The 18,364-nt window shown below is 40.4% G+C and overlaps 1 protein-coding gene across 1 annotated transcript in view; it reads right to left on the bottom strand.

Annotated features, from left to right (window-relative positions):
- Positions 1-3,810: 3,810 nt before the first annotated feature.
- Ap1g1 (adaptor related protein complex 1 subunit gamma 1) overlaps positions 3,811-18,364 on the bottom strand; it is a 96,808-nt gene continuing 82,254 nt past the window's right edge. Inside the window, exons 17-23 of the mRNA XM_059264014.1 lie at positions 16,418-16,522; positions 15,397-15,538; positions 15,090-15,216; positions 12,824-12,931; positions 12,544-12,704; positions 9,286-9,384; positions 3,811-7,979 (exon numbers count right to left, since the gene is read on the bottom strand). Coding sequence (XP_059119997.1) covers positions 7,878-7,979; positions 9,286-9,384; positions 12,544-12,704; positions 12,824-12,931; positions 15,090-15,216; positions 15,397-15,538; positions 16,418-16,522 — 844 coding nt within the window. The 3' untranslated portion in view covers positions 3,811-7,877. The remainder of the gene's footprint in view (positions 7,980-9,285; positions 9,385-12,543; positions 12,705-12,823; positions 12,932-15,089; positions 15,217-15,396; positions 15,539-16,417; positions 16,523-18,364) is intronic.

Genomic DNA, 18,364 nt, shown 5'->3' on the forward strand with positions numbered 1-18,364 from the left:
CTGATTCTCCTACCACACATCCCAAGTGCTATGATTGCAGATGTGCACCACCATGCTTCCTTTATGTCATGGGTGTTAGGCCTATGCAACACTTGCACGCTTGGTTGTAGAGGCCAGAAGAGAGTGTCAGATCCTTTGGACCTGGATTACAGATGGTTGTAAATTGCCATGTGGTTGCTGGGAGTTGAACTTGGTACCCTGGAAGAGCCGTCACTGTTCTTAACCACTGAGCCATCTCTCCAGCCCCTTCCATTGGTTCTTACAGGTCGAACTACATTAACATCTGCTTGGCAGTTATTAAGGTGCATGCGGTGAACCAAACCCACAAAGAGCCTAACTCAGAGACTCATAGTAACCATTATGATTCTGAAATTCTAGACTTCCCAAAAGTTACTAGCATTAACTGCTCCTAAGTTTTGTAAGGAGCCTTGTAGACCTCTGCATTTTTAGGGCTTCCTCTCTTATGCATGTGTTGAATCTCCAGTCAACCTGTAAGGAATTAAAAAGCAAAACAAGGTCTTGAACAATTGGCAAAGGTGGTATCTATTATCCACTGCTTCAGTTTGGCTAGTCCAACTATTTGTCTGGAGTACTTTAATTACAGGCTTAAAGCAAGATCATCTGAGATCTAACAGGACCTGTCTTGAGATGTTTTTTAATTTGGAGTTAATTTACCAGTCAAGATAAAATTTTGTTTCAAAGGTTCTGCCTCATACTAATTATTTCTTCTATAAAAAGTATTATCTGTCTTCATATGAGTTACTTTGCATCTATCACAGTCCCAATCTTCATTTCTTGGTTTTCTTTTAAAATTATAAGCATGGTTTCTCTATGCCAAGACTAATATAAGGTGAAAGATAAGGTACTTCCCAGTGCTGTGGAATGGTCTGTATGTCAAGTGTGTTGCTGATTGGTCAGTAAATAAATCACTGATTGGCCATTGGCTAGGCAGGAAGTATAGGCGGGACAAGGAAAAGAATTCTGGGAAGTGGAAGGCTGAGAGAGAGACACTGCCAGCCGCCATCAGGACAAGGAAGATGTAAGGTACCAGTAAGCCATGAGCCATGTGGCAAAGTAAAGATTAATAGAAATGGGCTAAATATAAGAGTAAGAGCTAGACAATAACAGGCCTGAGCTAATGGCCAAGCAGTTTAAATAATGTAAGAGTCTGTATGTTTATTTTATAAGTGGGCTCTGAGACTGGCGGGACTTGGTGGTGGGAGCTGGAGAGAAATTCTCCAGCAACATCCCAGGGTTTGAAATTATTTCAAGAAACCTACCTGATTTAGTTGGATTTTCATTTCATAGTTTCCTGGGTGATTTCTCAGCAAACACAATATAGGACATAGGACAGGCACTAATTTAAAGCCACAAGTAGACAGCCAAGGGAAGGGAAAAAGTAGTTGGGATTGTTTCCAAAAGCCTGTTTCTTGAGGTACTACAGATTACCATTTCCAGATCTCATGTGACTTACCACATTTGATCCTGTCCCAAGTCCAGCCGTGAGTTCACATGAGGGGACAGCAATGGTTTGTAAATGGTTATCTTTTTAGTAATCTGAAGGGTAGCCTACACCATCAATTCAAAGTAAGTCTATATGCTAAAAACTAAGTATTTACTACTTCAAATTGGCAATACCTCTTGTAAAAGAAATACCCCAAGAGCACTGGCCCAGATGCCTTGGGGGGTCAGCTTTTATATGCAGCTACCTTTAAAAGTCCCCATTACTTCAGATCCAGTTCATCATCAAAAATCTGCTGATGTTTCCTTTTCAAATTATATAGTGATGTTAACATACTGTTACAAAGGTCACATTTGGTGCTCACCTCCAGTTCAAGGCAATGTGTATATGTATGCCAAGTGTTATGTAACCACACTTTCTGGAAATGGTGAACAGCTGAGACTAACCCTAAAAATAAATTCCTCTGGGATTTATGTATGAGTGTGTGTGAGTGTGTGTATGTGTATACAAAAAACCATCTGCCCTCACTGCAGGCTTCTCACTACAAATCATGCCAAGTCCAAGAAGCATTAGGATCCCTCCTCTCCGTTTCCTTCCTATGAGGCTCCACACACACACTACCTCAAAGTACACTATGGAGAAAGAAAGCTAATGTCAGACTTTGGGAGAGGAGCCGGGAGCTTTGTATCTGCTTACTGATATCCAGGTCCCATTCTTTCACTGGTCACAAAGTCATCTTTAGGCCCAAATCCAGTGTTAGCCACCACAGGATAAGCAGACTTAGGTGTTCTGTATTCTGGTTCCAAATGTTGTTTACATGACTTCAAAGTTTGAAGGAATTTTTCTCTTTGAACATTTCTCTTTCTCCTTTTATAGTGAGCCTAGGCCTTCACATAAGCTAGGCAAGCACTCTACCACTAAGCGGCACCTCCAGCCCATTGAGCATTTTTATTTTTTACATATGAAGACAGCTGAACTGGGGGAGATCACAGAATACAAAGCTGTTTAAAAATTGATTAAAATTAATTTTGAGCCGGGCAGCGGTGGCTCACGCCTTTAAGCCCAGCACTCGGGAGGCAGAGGCAGGTGGATCTCTGTGAGTTCAAGGCCAGCCTGGTCTACAGAGCGAGACCCAGGACAGGCAGCACTGTTACACAGAGAAACCCTGTCTTGAAAAAACAAAACAAAACAAAAACAAAAAAAATTATTTTTGTACTTCTAGATTGATGTTCAGACCTCATTGAATTGTTAAAGTGAATGTTTAGTTTCTGTTTACTGGCTAAATTGTAGCTTTTATATTTTTACCTAATTATACCTAGATGTACATCAGCTAAATCTACTTACAGAAACAACGATGAATTTTAAGTAAGCCATGTAGAAGACGAGCTTATAGAAATGTTATCAAATGGTACCAAAGGGCACTGCTGCATAAAGTAGATAATCTGCCAAGGTCTACACCCTTCCATCTTCAATCTAGAAGCCGTCATATCTTCTCCTTTCTCATTTAAGGGAATGTTAAGGATCATGAGAGTTGACAAAAAACCAAAAGCATTCAACCTTCAGCAAAAAAACTTTCTATGAAGTTTGGGAAGATAACTTGCCAAGCAAGCAGGAGGACCTGAATCCCACCAGGCATCACTCACGTCAGCACTCATGTAATCCTGGCACTGGGGATGTGGAGACAGGTGACCTTGCTAACCAGCCAACCTCGCCTAAGAGGTGAACCCCAGATCCCAGCAAGTGACCTTGTCTCAAATAACAAGGTGAATGGCTCCTGAGGAACACCTTTAGAGCAACACCTGAGTGCATTCTCTCTCTCTCTCTCTCTCTCTCTCTCTCTCTCTCTCTCTCTCTCTCACACACACACACACACACACACACACACACACACATATTTTAAAAAAAGGAATTCATGAGTTATGCAAAATAAGCCATGAAATGTAATTCATTTGGGCTGGTCAGGTCTTTCTCTATCAAGTCACCAAAACAACTCACCAAAAATCAACCAAGCCAGCAAACAAAACACAAAACCTAATTTATAATTAAACATGAGTGTCCCTTAATATAGTAAGTATATATATAAAATAAGTCATCTTATTGGCTTCATAGCTCTGAGAATTCACCTGTGTGGAGAAAACAAATATGATAGTAATTGCATTACAGTTAAATGTTCACTTGTTCTTTAGACTTTTCAATATCTATAACGTCTACAAGATTTTTAAAATGTTGTTTCTTCTCTTGGTGAGATTTCTGCACAAAGGAACATTAAAAAGTCAATCTAGCACAAAGCTTTGGGGTAAGGATTCATCCAAGCCTTCTAATTCATATGTAAGAAGCAAGGCAGCAAATTTTAAATCATTGAGTATTGACTTTTTATTATTAGTCACTGTTCATAATTTGTTTCAACCAAAAGACAATACACACAGCAGAATTCAAATGCATCCCATGTAAATGTTTACATCCATTTTATTCCTCACTCGCCTCTAAGACTTATCATTTCATTTTAAATTTTTTTACATCTCAAAAATATGTCTGCAATAATTAGAACTTCATTAGCTGTCCCACTTGGAAACAGCCTTTTAATAATTTTACAGTAAAGAAGATGTGATGGGCTTAATGAAAATGTAACTTACAACGTCGTGAAAGAAAAAGGACTTTACAGGAACACAGTGGGAGACCACAAGGGAAAGAGTTCAGAAACCCTTTCCCATAAGATCCCTAAATAAAAATAAAAACAAAACACACAAAGCGCAAATGCAGGTTCTTGGGGTTGGGGGAGGGGGAGTCTCCAATGCTCCATCTTGAAGCCAGAATCAAGAAGCAGCTGCTCACACTGCTTCAGCATTTTCTTCCGTGTAAGTGTTCCAGGTTCTGGGAACAGAACCTTGTCCACGGGACCCACTCACTGCTATTGCTTGAAAAAGGTATTCACTCAGGTCCACACACAGCCCCTCCCTCCCTCCCGAGGCTGGCCAGGAGTATTTTAAACTTCAGCACTTCCTGTGCAGGCCTCTCTTCCGTGATCTTCCCCTACCCAGACTGACAAACAGACCGGCACACACAGCCCTCTCAACCACAAGGTTGGTGAATATGCATTTTCTTTCTTTCTTTCTTTTTTTTTTTTTTTGGTTGTTGTTCTCTCTCAGTTTAGGACACGGTAGTTAAAATACATTCACTGGGAAAAAAAATACACATTCAAACTCCTTCTTCCCCTACTTCTCATGGGCAAATATATTCATTCCAATGTAGAAGATAATGAAATCGAACCACAAAAGCAGTATTTCCTCACTTCCAACTTTTTCTAAAAGAACACAGAAATGGAAAGCATGTTATACAGGAGATGGAAAAGTTCAAACTATTAGTGCTGGACAGTTTCAAAAGTCTATTTTCATTTATGAGGGAGACAAAGGTTAAGAACCACACCTTTAACCAAGAAATGGGTATCTGCAATATTACACTGAGGAATGTTCCTTTAAATGAAAAGACCTTGAAGTTAACAGATGATTACTATACACTGCAGAAAACCTCCATGACTCCTTAAACCATCTCAGGGTAACAGCACCAAAGCATTGTGGGAGAAGTGTCTCGGAAGAGCACCCTTCCTACAGTTTTCTGAGATTACTTAGAGGAATTCTCCCTTAGGATGACTGGGGAGGGAAAGAAGGATGACACAGAAACTACTCCTCGAAGAAGGCGATAATGAGGTACACGTGCATGTGAAATTGTCAGTAAGTGGGGCTCACTGCTTATCACCCTGGGCTTATTCAAAAGTCACAGAAATCACTTTCTTCACAATGGCTCTGAGGTTGTCAAATCCATCCAAATCTGTTTCCTCTTGAAGGGTTACATGTGGGAAAGGAATGACTGAAATGTGCAAGAATTCACAGACACGAAGAGATTTCTCCTTTAAGCTGCAAGGCCAAGTGGGAAGATAACTAATGCTGATCCTAGAAACTAAGAAGGCACGCTGAAGCTTTCAAAGATCCAATCACTTGGAACAGTCTTCACAACCATCTGTATCCTAGGCAGTTATTTGGCTGCTAGTCCATCGGTATGGTGCTCAGGTCGTCTCAGAAATAGTCATATCTACACAGCACCCTTTGTGTTAAGGCCATGATATTTTTATTCCTTCTCGATAAAGCCATGGATGACCACATACGCTACCTCAAAACTCTGATCACCCAGGCAGATACTTTGTCAGCAGAGATCTTTCCAGCTCCATTGGCTAGCACTGTCTTTCAGCTTGGTCTTGAGCAGATTTCTTCAGATTCGACTTAGTTCAACAACAACGACAACGAAAAGCAACCAAAAACCTGAGCTGGTTAGCTACGGATGTAAAGGAGAAAATAAAGCCTCCACACAAAGAGGAATGTTAAGACAAATTCTATTCAAGAAATCCACCAATAGAACATTAATCCTATCATGTTTCACAGCATTAAATCTCCATCCAATGAAATTTGTGTGCAGGAAACCCTGAAGGCTTTCACTGCACAGGCAGAGAAGTTGTCTAAAGTACACGTGTCCAAACTTGCTTTACTGAACACAGGAGAGATATCCTATTTGTAACTCAGCTGTCCATTTACCCAGTCCAGTAAATTTCAGTAAATCTTGCTCTTAAAAGACTATTAAGACCAGAGACTTTCCCTTTTGGAGCCTTTAGTTCAACTCCAGTTTGTCAATGTTAGGAATAGTCTAGCATCTGATACAGAGCTAGGTTTGACAAGACACTGAAGATTTTAAGTAAAGGCTTGGTGAAATGGAACAGGGAGAAAGGAGATTGTATCAAGGTTTAAAACTGAAGCCAAAGTGTCATTCTACTGTACAATATGGTAACAGCCGCCAATTAGCTTTACAAGTAAGGTGGGCCCCACTTTTCCTTTCTCCTGCTGTGCATTAGACACAGTGCCTGAATACCTGAACGTATAAAGTACATTGAATATGTACCGCAGGGCAGTCACCCAGCAAACCAACATAAAGGCTTGGTGACATCAGGGTCTTTTCTAAAAAGCACTCGGCACTCTTACTGTTTAAAATGCTCAAATCTTTAATGCAGATGTTCGTGAGATTGGTTTCTTTCAAGAGACCAATTTCTCAGACTCAGGAAAGGATATTCCTACGCTATGGTGACCATAAGACTTGCTCTCACATAGGGGGCAAAGAAGCTACAAGGCTTCATTTCAACACCATAAAGTACAATATAGGAAAGATTTCTTTAACCGTGTGGTCTTTATTTCAGTGCCAGTGTTACAGATACAACACAAATGTTCCAGTTAGAAGAAGGAATTCAAACGGAATGCCAAGGTCCAAGCCAGGCTCAGGAAATGAAAAGGGAGGTTTGGAGCCATGGATGAACTGACCCCAGTGTGCTCCAGATGAAGTCTGGTACTGCTCTTCCTATGGGCTATGGTGTTTTGTGACAGAGTCTGCTCCTTAAGACTGAACTCCTCTTTTGACCCATTTACCACAGCTCAAAGAGGCAAGTGACAGGCTTGGGGGAACATTGTGGTGGAAACAGGGGCATTAATAACTAATCATGTATCTTTTAGAAAATGTCCACTTTGCACTTTAAGGGGAATTGATTTTGAAAATCATGGAGAGAGAACTCATGACTACAGCTAAAGAATGGAGAGAAGGGGGAGCTGGAAGAGCCTTGGAAGTTTCTATTACAAATAGAGCACCATATCCTTCATGCCAAATCTCAACAAAAGCTCTTTGAACTGCATCTGTCCAGTGTTTACAAACAACCTCTCAAGGTCTAACCAGTTTTGTTTTGTTTTTTTTTTTAACAAACATACATACATACATGTGTGTCTGTGTGTATACAGCAATGCACAGAAAAGGCTACCAGGAGCCTAATGCCTCTTTCAAACATCGGGAGAACCAGCAGAAAAGGGCAGGGCTCCCTTATGTCCATTGTTACAATTCCATTCCAAATGCCGGATGTAAAAAGCGCCTTAGGATGGTAACCAGCTAGTGAGGAACGAACACCCCACCTTGCCCAGTCCACAGAGATACAACAGTAGAAAGAAAGGGCCACTCTTTGCTGCAGAGACAGAGTGAGTGTTTTCTTGCCATGAATTCCAGTCCTCTCCTCCAGACCAGCTGCTGATTGCCTCAGTGGCCCAGAGAATGTTGATTCTGGCTGCAAATGTGGGAGGGGTCAAGTGTGGAAAAGGGAGAAGAGGAGGAAGAGTGCAAAGTAGCCTCCAGAAGCAGCCAGCCTCACCAGCGGAGGAGAGGACATTAGTCTTTACCGATGCTTCAAGGTCAGCAGTAACTTGAGGAGAACCCTCCTCGACAGTTCTCTCAGCTCCTCATGCCCATGGTACAGTTGGGGGGACTTGCCAGCAATCACAACCTCCTTCCCAGAATTCCTTTGATTGAGTGGGATAAGAATGAGAATGGTGCTGGACCCTCATTGCCAGGACTGAGGGGGGAAATTGTTCACTTCTGCTAGATCTTGCATTGCTGAGCCCTTGTGATTATATGTGAGCTTGATCCGCATTCGCAGCTGTTGCTATAAAAGGGAAAGAGAACCATAAATTAATTCACTGAAATAAAATCTCCCTCTCTCTCCAGTCTAAAATAGACTGTTTCTTGGAAACAAGGTTCCACTACATTGACCAGGCTAGCCTTGAACCCTTGGGTCCAAGTGATCTTCTCATTTCAACCTCCCAGGTATCAAGGACTACGGGCACACACCACCATGCCTGGCTCCAGATTTATTTAGTCCTAAAGGCAAACCAAGTACATCAAAGTAAAGCTGTCTCAAATGGTACATAGGCAAACAGCCAACACCAAATACTTATCACTCTTGGAGCCCAGGAGTCAACATCAAGGCCATAAGGTAGAGAGCATGCACATGCAGAATACCAGGCAGGTCCCCAGCATTGGGGATGGGGGTGGGTGGGGTGGGGGTTGGGGGACAGGACACAGACAATACAGATGGACGGATGTGGGGCAGGGGGCACAAAAGATTTAACTCTGTCCAAGTCTCCAGAAAAATTAGGGAATACTCTGCTGCATGTTCTATATTTGAGTCAACTGCTGCTTGGTTTATAAAGCCCATGGTAAACATCAACGTCAACGTTTCTATTTCCAAAGCATAAAAGAAAAAACTGGGTGCCCAGGTAACAGCAGTAGTTTTAAGTGTGGCACATATCAAATATTAATACATTAAGAAAAAATTTGTTCCATGTATCTGACGATGAAAATAATGTGTTTGTCCGTACTAATGATCTGATCAAAACTCAGAAAAAGACAGAGAAAAGGCAAAGTAATACAGGAGAAGGAAACAATCAGAGAGCTTGCAAGGAAAAAAAAAATTGAACCATTTCAAAACACTGTGAAAATCAGACAGTTAATTATAAATAAACCAGTTTATTTCTTTGAAAAAACACAGTGAAACTACTGCTAAGTTGGTTTCTACACTATTTTTCATCTAACTGCTTCACTTAAAATCATCCAGTTTGGATAGCCATACTTGGTAATTACAGCGGGAAATATGGACTTTTGACTCAACAAATGATTTTACCTCGGATTTAAACTTTTGTTAAATCTTCAAAACTATACCTATAATCCTCAAAACAGAGAATTTTTAGTTGTATTTTAATAAGATGTCACTAATCCCATTTGCTGTCCCTGGGCTCAGTTTATCTCTACAAAAGGACAAGGAAGTTAGACCAGGCATATTCCTAGATCTCTTCTCTAACTACGAGTGAGACAAAACAAAAACAAACACAAATCAGAAAAAGAAAAGCAAAGGTTTACATGAGAGAACGGGTTTACACCTTATGTAGAGCTGCTCCAAATGTGCTACTCACCTTCTGTGGATTCAGAACCTTAATGACTTGCGTGATGGTCCCTGTGTTAAATGCTGGGACAACGCTGCTGCTAGGAGACAGAAGCTGCAGCTGGAATGTCTACAGAGGAACAAAGGGCACTTCAGAAAAGCAGCACTGTTAGGTCAGAGATGTCAGCAAGAAGCTGAGCACAAGCAGATGGGTCAAGTCCCAGGTTCCCCTAAGTTCTGTCCAGTGCTTGTTTTCCAGATACCAACCCTTAGTATATAGTCACTCACTGAATTTGCAAAATCCCAGTAGGTCTCTGCTTGTGAAAATTGAAAAGGTGTCACGTTCCCATCTCTACCAGAAGGTGACCAATTCTTGTTCTGGAAACTCTGCTTAGTGGTAACTAAGTAACTTGTGATCAACTACACAAGTAAAGAATGTGTGCCTGTGGCCTGAAACAATACCAAAGGAGCCTAAAAAAAAAGCTTTCCAGACATAATAAGCCAACATACTAGCTACTAACTACAGGCCTTTATGCTTCTGTATGATCTGGGGACTAGGCTTCAGAGACTCTGACTTCTGTTTTCTAAAGCCTGCATAATGTGGATTATGTCAAGGTCTGCCCCTAAAGAAAGGCTTGAAAAAGCCAGTTGTTAATACATAAGTGGAACATTCAGGAATGCACCAGCAGGGACACAAGGCCCTAACACAAAAAGTACATGCAGAACCAGCCCCAACAGCAAAAGACCAAGAGAAGCCAAACATCATAATTTGTTGAGTGTGGAGAGGTTTTTATCTGTTTGCAGAGATGGAACAAATGCTTTAAACAAGCTAGGTAAGCCATATTGTACTAAGTAGCTAAAAAAAGCCTTTCCTGAGAGGCAGAAAAGTTTCTTCATAAGCTCAAATATTAGAACTCAATAGTCAAACTCAAAGCACAGGCTTATTATCTTGGTTCTCATTTATAATTCTATTGTCAAAACGAATTATGTAAGCCAAAAATGCTGTTACCAGCCAGGTGGTGGTGGTGCACGCCTTTAATCCCAGCACTCGGGAGGCAGAGCCAGGCGGATCTCTTTGAGTTCAAGGCCAGCCTGGGCTACAGAGTGAGTTCCCGGAAAGGCTCCAAAGCTACACAGAGAAACCCTGTCTCAAAAAACAAAACAAAACAACAACAACAACAACAACAAAAGCTGTTACTAATGTATTTAATTACATTTAAGACATTATCAACTATGATCTAAATAGGTATTTTATAGAGCACTAAGAAAGAAAAAAAGCTGCCCATTAAACTATGACAAGATATCAAGTTTATTTTTCTATAGCATGGGAGGAGGTAATCAAACTTAGGACCTTGTACATACAGGCAAGTGCTCCACCACTGAGCAACAACCTTAGCTTTAAGGTATCACTCAAATTATACTTCAATTTCAGAAGTTGAAAGCTACATAGTAGTAGGAAATGTGGCATTTTGAAGCTCAAGATACATTAACAAAACACAGTGCCCTGTATAACACCCAAAACAAGACCATGCAAAGGCGATGTTGCTAGGCCAGTGAAACATAACTAGCATAAAACCCTAAGGTGTAACAGCTGCCATTTCCTGGACACTGAACACAGAAAAGTGCTTCTGGCTGGGTCCAACATGAGAAACTCATCCACTCTTCAAAGTGACACTAGAAGTAACTCTTCTTACCACCTCACTTAGCAAATGAAGACAAAGACACAGAGAATGACCTGCTTCATGCAACACAGCAAGTACTAAGATCAAAACAGGACAGCTCTAGAATTTATAAGTGACTTATAACTATGTCACATCACTTTAAAAATACATTAATTATTCTGTCTCTAAAATTATGAGCAAAGGTTAAAAAAAAACCCACAAAACAACAGTAACTACAAGAAAGTATTGTCAGCTTCCAAATGCATGTTGTATGAATGCCATGCTGCACATGTCACAGAAAGATTAAATTAGCTTAGTCTAAGCCAGTGCTAAATGCAAACTATGGCCTAATACCTGTCTTTAACATTCTATTGGAATGGAGCCATGCTCAGTCACTTGTGTATTTTCTACAGCTTGAATCACTATCTTTCAGAGAAAACCTTTGTACTCTGCTCATTTCTGAACTTCATTAAAATTGTTCAGTATTCAAAACCAAACAAATACTCCTTAAATTAATTTGTTGTTTTAAAATGCCTCAATTCACCAAACAGTCATTGTATCAATAGTAAACTGGAGGTTAATGAAGGAGGAATATTTCACTCAGGTATCAAGACACAATATTTTTCCTGAGGCTAGAGGGATAGCTCAATGGGTAAAGGCACTTGCTACCAACTCTAATGACTGGAGTTCAATACCTAGAACCCACATGGTGGAAAGAGAGAACCACCTCCTGAAAGTAGAGTTGCCCACACAAACTATGACATGTGTATCTACCCACATACATGAATGTATGTGCAGACACATACAAAATTTAAAAAAAAAAAATCTAACTTTGAAAGTGTAAACTATCTATACATAAAAGTTTTGAAAATTTTTAATTCTAATCTAGTGACTAGCTACCAAGTAGTCCTTTATCCTAATTAACATTTTAATTCTATGTTATATGTTGAGTTCTTAGATCTTTAGTAGTACGTTACTAACCCTATGTCAATACTCTAAGCATTAACCTTATAAAATTCAGTTCTCACTAATCCTAGTTTTTGGTTTACTCTTTTAAAAAATAAGGCCTTACTATGTATGTAGCACTGGCTGGTCTAAAATTCACTACTGAGATAAGGCTGGAATCCTCCTGCCTCTTCTTCCAAAGTGCTGAGATTACAAACATATGTCCCCATATCCAGCTGAATTTTATTTTATTATGCTAGCCGAAAAAGTATCTGTTACTGGGGCTGGAAAGATGGCTCAGCAGTTAAAAACAGTAACTGCTGCTCTTCTAGAGGATCCAAGTTCAATTCCCAGCACCTATGCCAGATAGTTCATAACCACTCATAACTCTAGCTCCAGGGCATCAGATACCCTTTTCTGGCCTCATTGGAGGGACACACACACACGGCATACATTTACAGACATCCACCCAAATACATATAAATAAAATTTTTAAAAAGAGTATAACAAAGTAAAAGTACTCACTAAAATGACATGCTTCAGTGAACAACGATTTTGTGACACTGCTGAGTTAAGTTAAATCTGAAAATTTAATCTCTAAACATTAAATATATTCTTCAAATGCACAAAACAAAGTTAGCTAATTTTTAATCAAAAGAAAAGGCAGAGAAGACACAGTATACCTTTGGTACTGCAGCCTGGAAAACAAAGTCCGTCATGTCTAGCTCTGTGCTGTTAGAGGCCTGTATCGTTATCACTGTTACACTGGGGTTGGTGTTTGACCGTTCAAAGGTGAATTCTATCTTCAAGCCATTCTTACTGTATGCTGTGATGGAGGGGATACCTGGGGAAATACAGGAGGATCAGTCATACAGGAGTCAGCTAACGACAGGAGAATTAGTACTCCCTTTGCTCAGTACCCACCACTCGGTACTCAAGTGAGGGTAGAAATGGTAACTGTACCTGGAGCGATGTCATTGAAGAGAGGCTGTGACGAAAGCCCATCCAACAAGAAGGGGGGCTGGGATATCTGTGGCACTGAGGCAGGGGTAGGAGCAGCAGCTGGAGCACCTAAAACAGATTTCAAAAGAAAGTCAATCTCAGGGAAAAACTGCAGTTACTATGAACTCAAGTTAAAGAAAGGATAACTAACCAGTATTCAAAAAACACAGGCCAAACAAGAAGAACCAAAAATTCAAATACTTTAACTTCTGTTCACCAAAATTACCATTAAGAAAACAAGACCACAAGCAAGGGGAAATGTCTATTATGTAACAACAAATGGGTAAGTGTTCAAGATATAAATATCTCAATGAAAGAGATAATCCAAATAAAGAGTGGTAAGATATATAACATGCAATTTATAGAAAAGAACCTGAATGAAAGGGTATCCTTTGTTTTTCTTTCTTTCTTTCTTTCTTCTTTTTTTTTTTTTTTATGAAAAGGGAATCTTAGAGGGGGCTCAATCCCATCACATAATTAATAAGGCTGAAACTACTTGCTTGGTTGGTTTTGTTTTTGTTCATTAAGACAAAGGCTCATCATGAAGCCTAGGCTGGTCTTGAACTCAAAATCTAAATACTGGGATTATAGGCATGTGCCACAATGATCATCTAATACTGTGTATTTCTTGATAAAATATTAGACAAACATTGAAAAATATAGTCATGCCAGGTACAGTGGCATAGGACTGTAATTCTATACTCAGGAAGCTGAATAAGGAAGAGTCCAGTTAAAGGTTAGACTGGGCTACATAGCAAGATCATGTCTCCAAATCACCCAAAAAGAAGCAAAAGTAAAACCTTAAAATTGAGTTAAAAGCCAGGTGGCAGTGGTGGCACACACCTTTAATCCCAGCACTCGAGAGGCAGAGCCAGGCGAATCTCTGTGAGTTCGAGGCCAGCCTGGTCTACAGAGCGAGATCCAAGACAGGCACCAAAACTACACAGAGAAACCCTGTCTCACAACACCAAAAAAAAAAAAAAAAAAAAAAAAAAAAAAGCATGAAGACCTTGAGCTAATATTGGTCTTCAGTTATCTAGTATAGTTTTGACATCTGCCAGTCTAAAATTGTTTCTCTGTTTACAACCCCTGCCCTCTCCCTTCTCCATAGGCCCAGGCTGGCCTCAAACTCACTATGTTACCAAAACTAACCCTGAACTTCTGATTCTCCTGCCTTCACCTCCTGTGTGCTGGGATCCCATAGGTGTACTAACACACAGGGCTTATTCAGTGCTATCAATAAAAGCCAGAGTTTCCTGAATGCTAGACAGTCATTCTACCTAGGAACTGCGTCTCCTACCCTGAAATTGACTAATTGTAAATGACTCTAAAGGCATAAAACAAGATGCTTTTAAAAACTGTGTTAAGATATAAATTGTGGGCCAGGCATAGTGAAGCATGCCTTTAATCCCAGCATTTGGGAGGTTGAAGCAAGCAGATCTCTGTGAATTCAAGGCCAGCCAGGACTACAAAGCAAGTTCACACACACACACACACACACACACACACACACACACACACACACACACACACGTGTGCACCCAGTCTCACAAAAAAACAACAAACAAGATATACGTGAGAGTTCTGGAAGCCTGCTATGTTTAGGGAAATCATTTAGACCAGGGTAGAGAGCAGAGCTGCTCCACATTCTGAACCTCTGGTTGTCTTCTTCTCAGTATAGATAGGCTGCCAGGTCCATTATACTTTTAAAAACATCAACTTTTCAGCCACACTTTACATGACAATTAGGATAAAATTACACACCTCAGTGATACTCTTGGACACACCACTTGCAAATGGCATAAGACAAGAAAGACCATGCTAATGGTGGGTGCTTTCTCTTTGGTTGCTTTAATAAAAGAAGGGGAAGAGGATGGTAGGTAATAAGTTAACCCATCACCACAAATGTCCACAGCTGTTGAAAACTAACTATGAACAGAAACACATCTGGAGAAGGTTGATTTTGAGGCACCAACTAAAAACAGAGTTGGCTGGAAACACATTATTTTCTCTTCTAAAAAAAGAAGTCCTTTCTATCTTAAAATACTAGCAACAAACCATTCTTCCAAAATTAAGTTAGCCTTTAAGAAATCCCTCTGGATTATCCTCAGAACATTAACATGGCAGCTTACATCCCAGATGTTGCCAATTCTATCCTTGCTTCTTATCATTTCCCCCAAGATCTCTATTGCTATCCAAATAGTAAATAACTCCAGTCTAGCCTCACCTGTTAGGGTGATGTCTCCCAGCAAGTCAAGAAGTTCTCCACCAGCAGAAGCCGGTTTGCTGGTAGGTACAGTTGGAATAACAGGTGTTATGTCATTTCCTCCCAACAAATCCAATAAATCATTGGCCTAAATAAGGAAATAACACCTTCATTCATAAGTTATTTGTCTCAAATGGAAAAAACTTTGTGTTTTTAATATTAAGAAAGGCAATTATCAATCAATCAAAAAACACTAAAGGTATCAGCTAAGAAATAAGCTACAGGGACTAAAATACACCAGGAGCCCCACACAACAAGTAAAGGCTACCTGGCTGGTGGGCTGGGGCCCAGAGGGCGGTGGCTTAGTTTCTAGTGGAGCTGCTTCTGTCTCTCCATTTGTCTGCACAATCTCAGCAGGGCCATTCGTGGTCACTTTTTCCATGACAGGCATTCTTTCAAGTAGGGCAGACCTAGAAGAATCTGAAGTGGTTACATTCTAGGCAGTTAACCTAGACTCCCTGCACAAAACAATCACCATTAATGATTAACTTTGAAGCCTAAAAAACATCTCCCCTCCCTACCCAACACACACACACACACACACACACACACACACACACACACACACACACACACTAGAGTAGAAGATGGATTATAAAATATATACATGACCTAAATTCTTAACTGGATTAAGAACAGGCAAGAAATCTTGAATAAATAAAATGTCCCAAATCCCCAAAACTGCTATTCAGTAGCTGAGACTAGGGTGAAGGAAGTAATATCCAGAGATATTAGCAGACTTCGGTCATGAGTTGGATACTATATAATGGGGGGGGAGGGGGGGGCGCCAAGGACAAAAACAAACCACCAAATGTTTGAAGTAATGGAATCTGAAAATTATTTCTTGTAAAAAGATAGTAACTGCCTTTTAACCAAATAAAATGTGAAATGATGCAAACTTTATATGGGGGGGAGAGTGCAATGAAAAACACACAATAATTTTCATTTATTTATTTATTTATTTAGAGACAGGGTCTTATCATGTAATTCTAGCTGGCCTGAATCTCACTCTGTAGACCAGGCCAGCCTTGAACTCACAGAGACCCACCTGCCTCTGCCTCGTGGGTCCTGGGACTGAAGGCAGGCCTCACCACACCCAGATCAATACATTGATTTCCTTGGTGCTTAGGCAGAGGAGAAAATGGACAAGGAGGAGCGGCCCCGCAGCGCGAACTGAAGAGGGTTACAAACTCTGTGAGTGCCACACAAGCCATGTCTCCTCCACGGACTACAAGGACCAATCACTCAGAACGCAGTGGTACAGCCAGTGGTTGGTTTATTTTGCTCACCTCATATGGTCATATTTCTTAAAAAGTGCATTGTATTCTACTGCCCTCTGCTGGAGCTCTACATCGATGCTGCTTCCATAGATGGAAACCACTTTCTTAATTCGGCTGTAAAAGAAAACGATAAATCAAAACATTCAAAACACAAAATGCAAAACGAAGCAGTGAAAATGTTAAAAACAAGAGTTTCCTCGTTAAATTTTTGAATTATCTATGTTTCTTAAATTCACATCGTGTTTCAAGAAGAGGATACCACTGCCTTACCTCTATTCATTCACCATTATACTACTCTAATTGTAACGACAGATTTCTCAGTATCTATTCCATTTCCTTCAACCTGCTAGAGGTTTGAGAACACAGCTTAGTGGCACAGTGCTTGCAGAGCTGTGTGAGGCCCGGCAGTGAAGAGGAAAAAACCTTGCAAGACAAAAGTACCCATCATTTTGCCACAAAGGGAATTTGTACTATCCAATTCTCTTTCTTAGTAACTTTATTTTATTTATTTATTTATTTATTTATTTATTTATTTATTTATTTATTTATTTATTTATTTATTTATTTATTTTGGTTTTTCGAGACAGGGTTTCTCTGTGTAGCTTTGCGCCTCTCCTGGAACTCACTTGGTAGCCCAGGCTGGCCTCGAACTCACAGAGATCCGCCTGGCTCTGCCTCCCAAGTGCTGGGATTAAAGGCTTGCGCCACCACCGCCCGGCTTCTTAGTAACTTTAAAAATCAGGTTTTCACATCAGAATGCTCACCACAAATCCTTCCAATTAGCAATTTAAATACTAAGAAATTTACACTTCTCATGAAGCCTTACAGTGAAGATGAAATAGCAAGTCCAAGAAAACTAACTTTATCAAGAGTCAATTTTTATTCAAAATTGCACCAAGTAAAACTTAAAAGATTTAAACACACACACACACACACACAAACACACTTTTATTCCTATACCAATATTTCAGAATATAATACATCAAGGCAGGCATAGTGATACATGCCTTTAATCCCAGCCCTTGAGAGGCAGAGGCAGGCAGATCTCTGAGTTCCAATCAGCCATAGTTACATGGTATAAGATCTTGTCTCAAACAAACCAAAACAAACAAGAAAACAACACAATAGACCAAAATTTTAAGTGCAAATGTTAGAAACTAGATTGTAAAAATACAACTTTAGCTACACAATAATCCTCAGTAGGGTGGGGCCATGACAGAACAAAATACAAATGAAATAAGCATCAACTACAGACTGATCATTCTGAATGTGTAGTACGAAGTAAATGAAAACTTTCTATCGTTGTCTCTACTTCTCTCCAGTCTTCTTATTTTATGTGTGTGAGCTCCTTGTCTGCATGGATGTCAGTTCACCAAGCATTTGCAGTGCCTGAGGAAGCTAGAGGAGGCTGTTGGATCCCTGGAACTGGAGTTACAGGTAGCTGTTAACTAAAGAGTGGGTGCTGGGAATGGAACTCGAGTTCTCTGCAAGAGCAACAAGTGCTGAGCCATCTCCCCAGCCCCATTTTTGTCTACTCTTGAAGTTTCCTGTGATAAGCTTTTAAATTTCCCAGAGTCTCATGTAATCTAGGTTGGCCTGATTAGTTATATATTCAAGGATGACCATAAACAACTGATCTGACCTGTTTATGCAGTGCTTGGGATCAACCCTGGGTCTTGTGTATGTCAGGCAAATAAATATTCTACCAAATGAGCTATAGAACAAGGGGCTAGGGTGATACTTCAGTGGGTAAAGTGACTCTCAGGCAAGCATGAGGCCCCCAGATTGTCCCGAGCACCTACAGAAAGCCAGGGGTGGTGGTACACATCTGTAATCCTAGTGCGACCGAGGTGGACACTGAGGGTCAGGTTCTTGAAGCTCTCTGGCCAACTTGTCAAATAAGTGAGCTTCTGGCTAAGAGACCCTATCTCAAAAATGAAGGTGGCAAATGATAGC

This window comes from Peromyscus eremicus, chromosome 5, assembly GCF_949786415.1.
Source record: "Peromyscus eremicus chromosome 5, PerEre_H2_v1, whole genome shotgun sequence".
Taxonomy (NCBI): Eukaryota; Metazoa; Chordata; class Mammalia; order Rodentia; family Cricetidae; genus Peromyscus; species Peromyscus eremicus.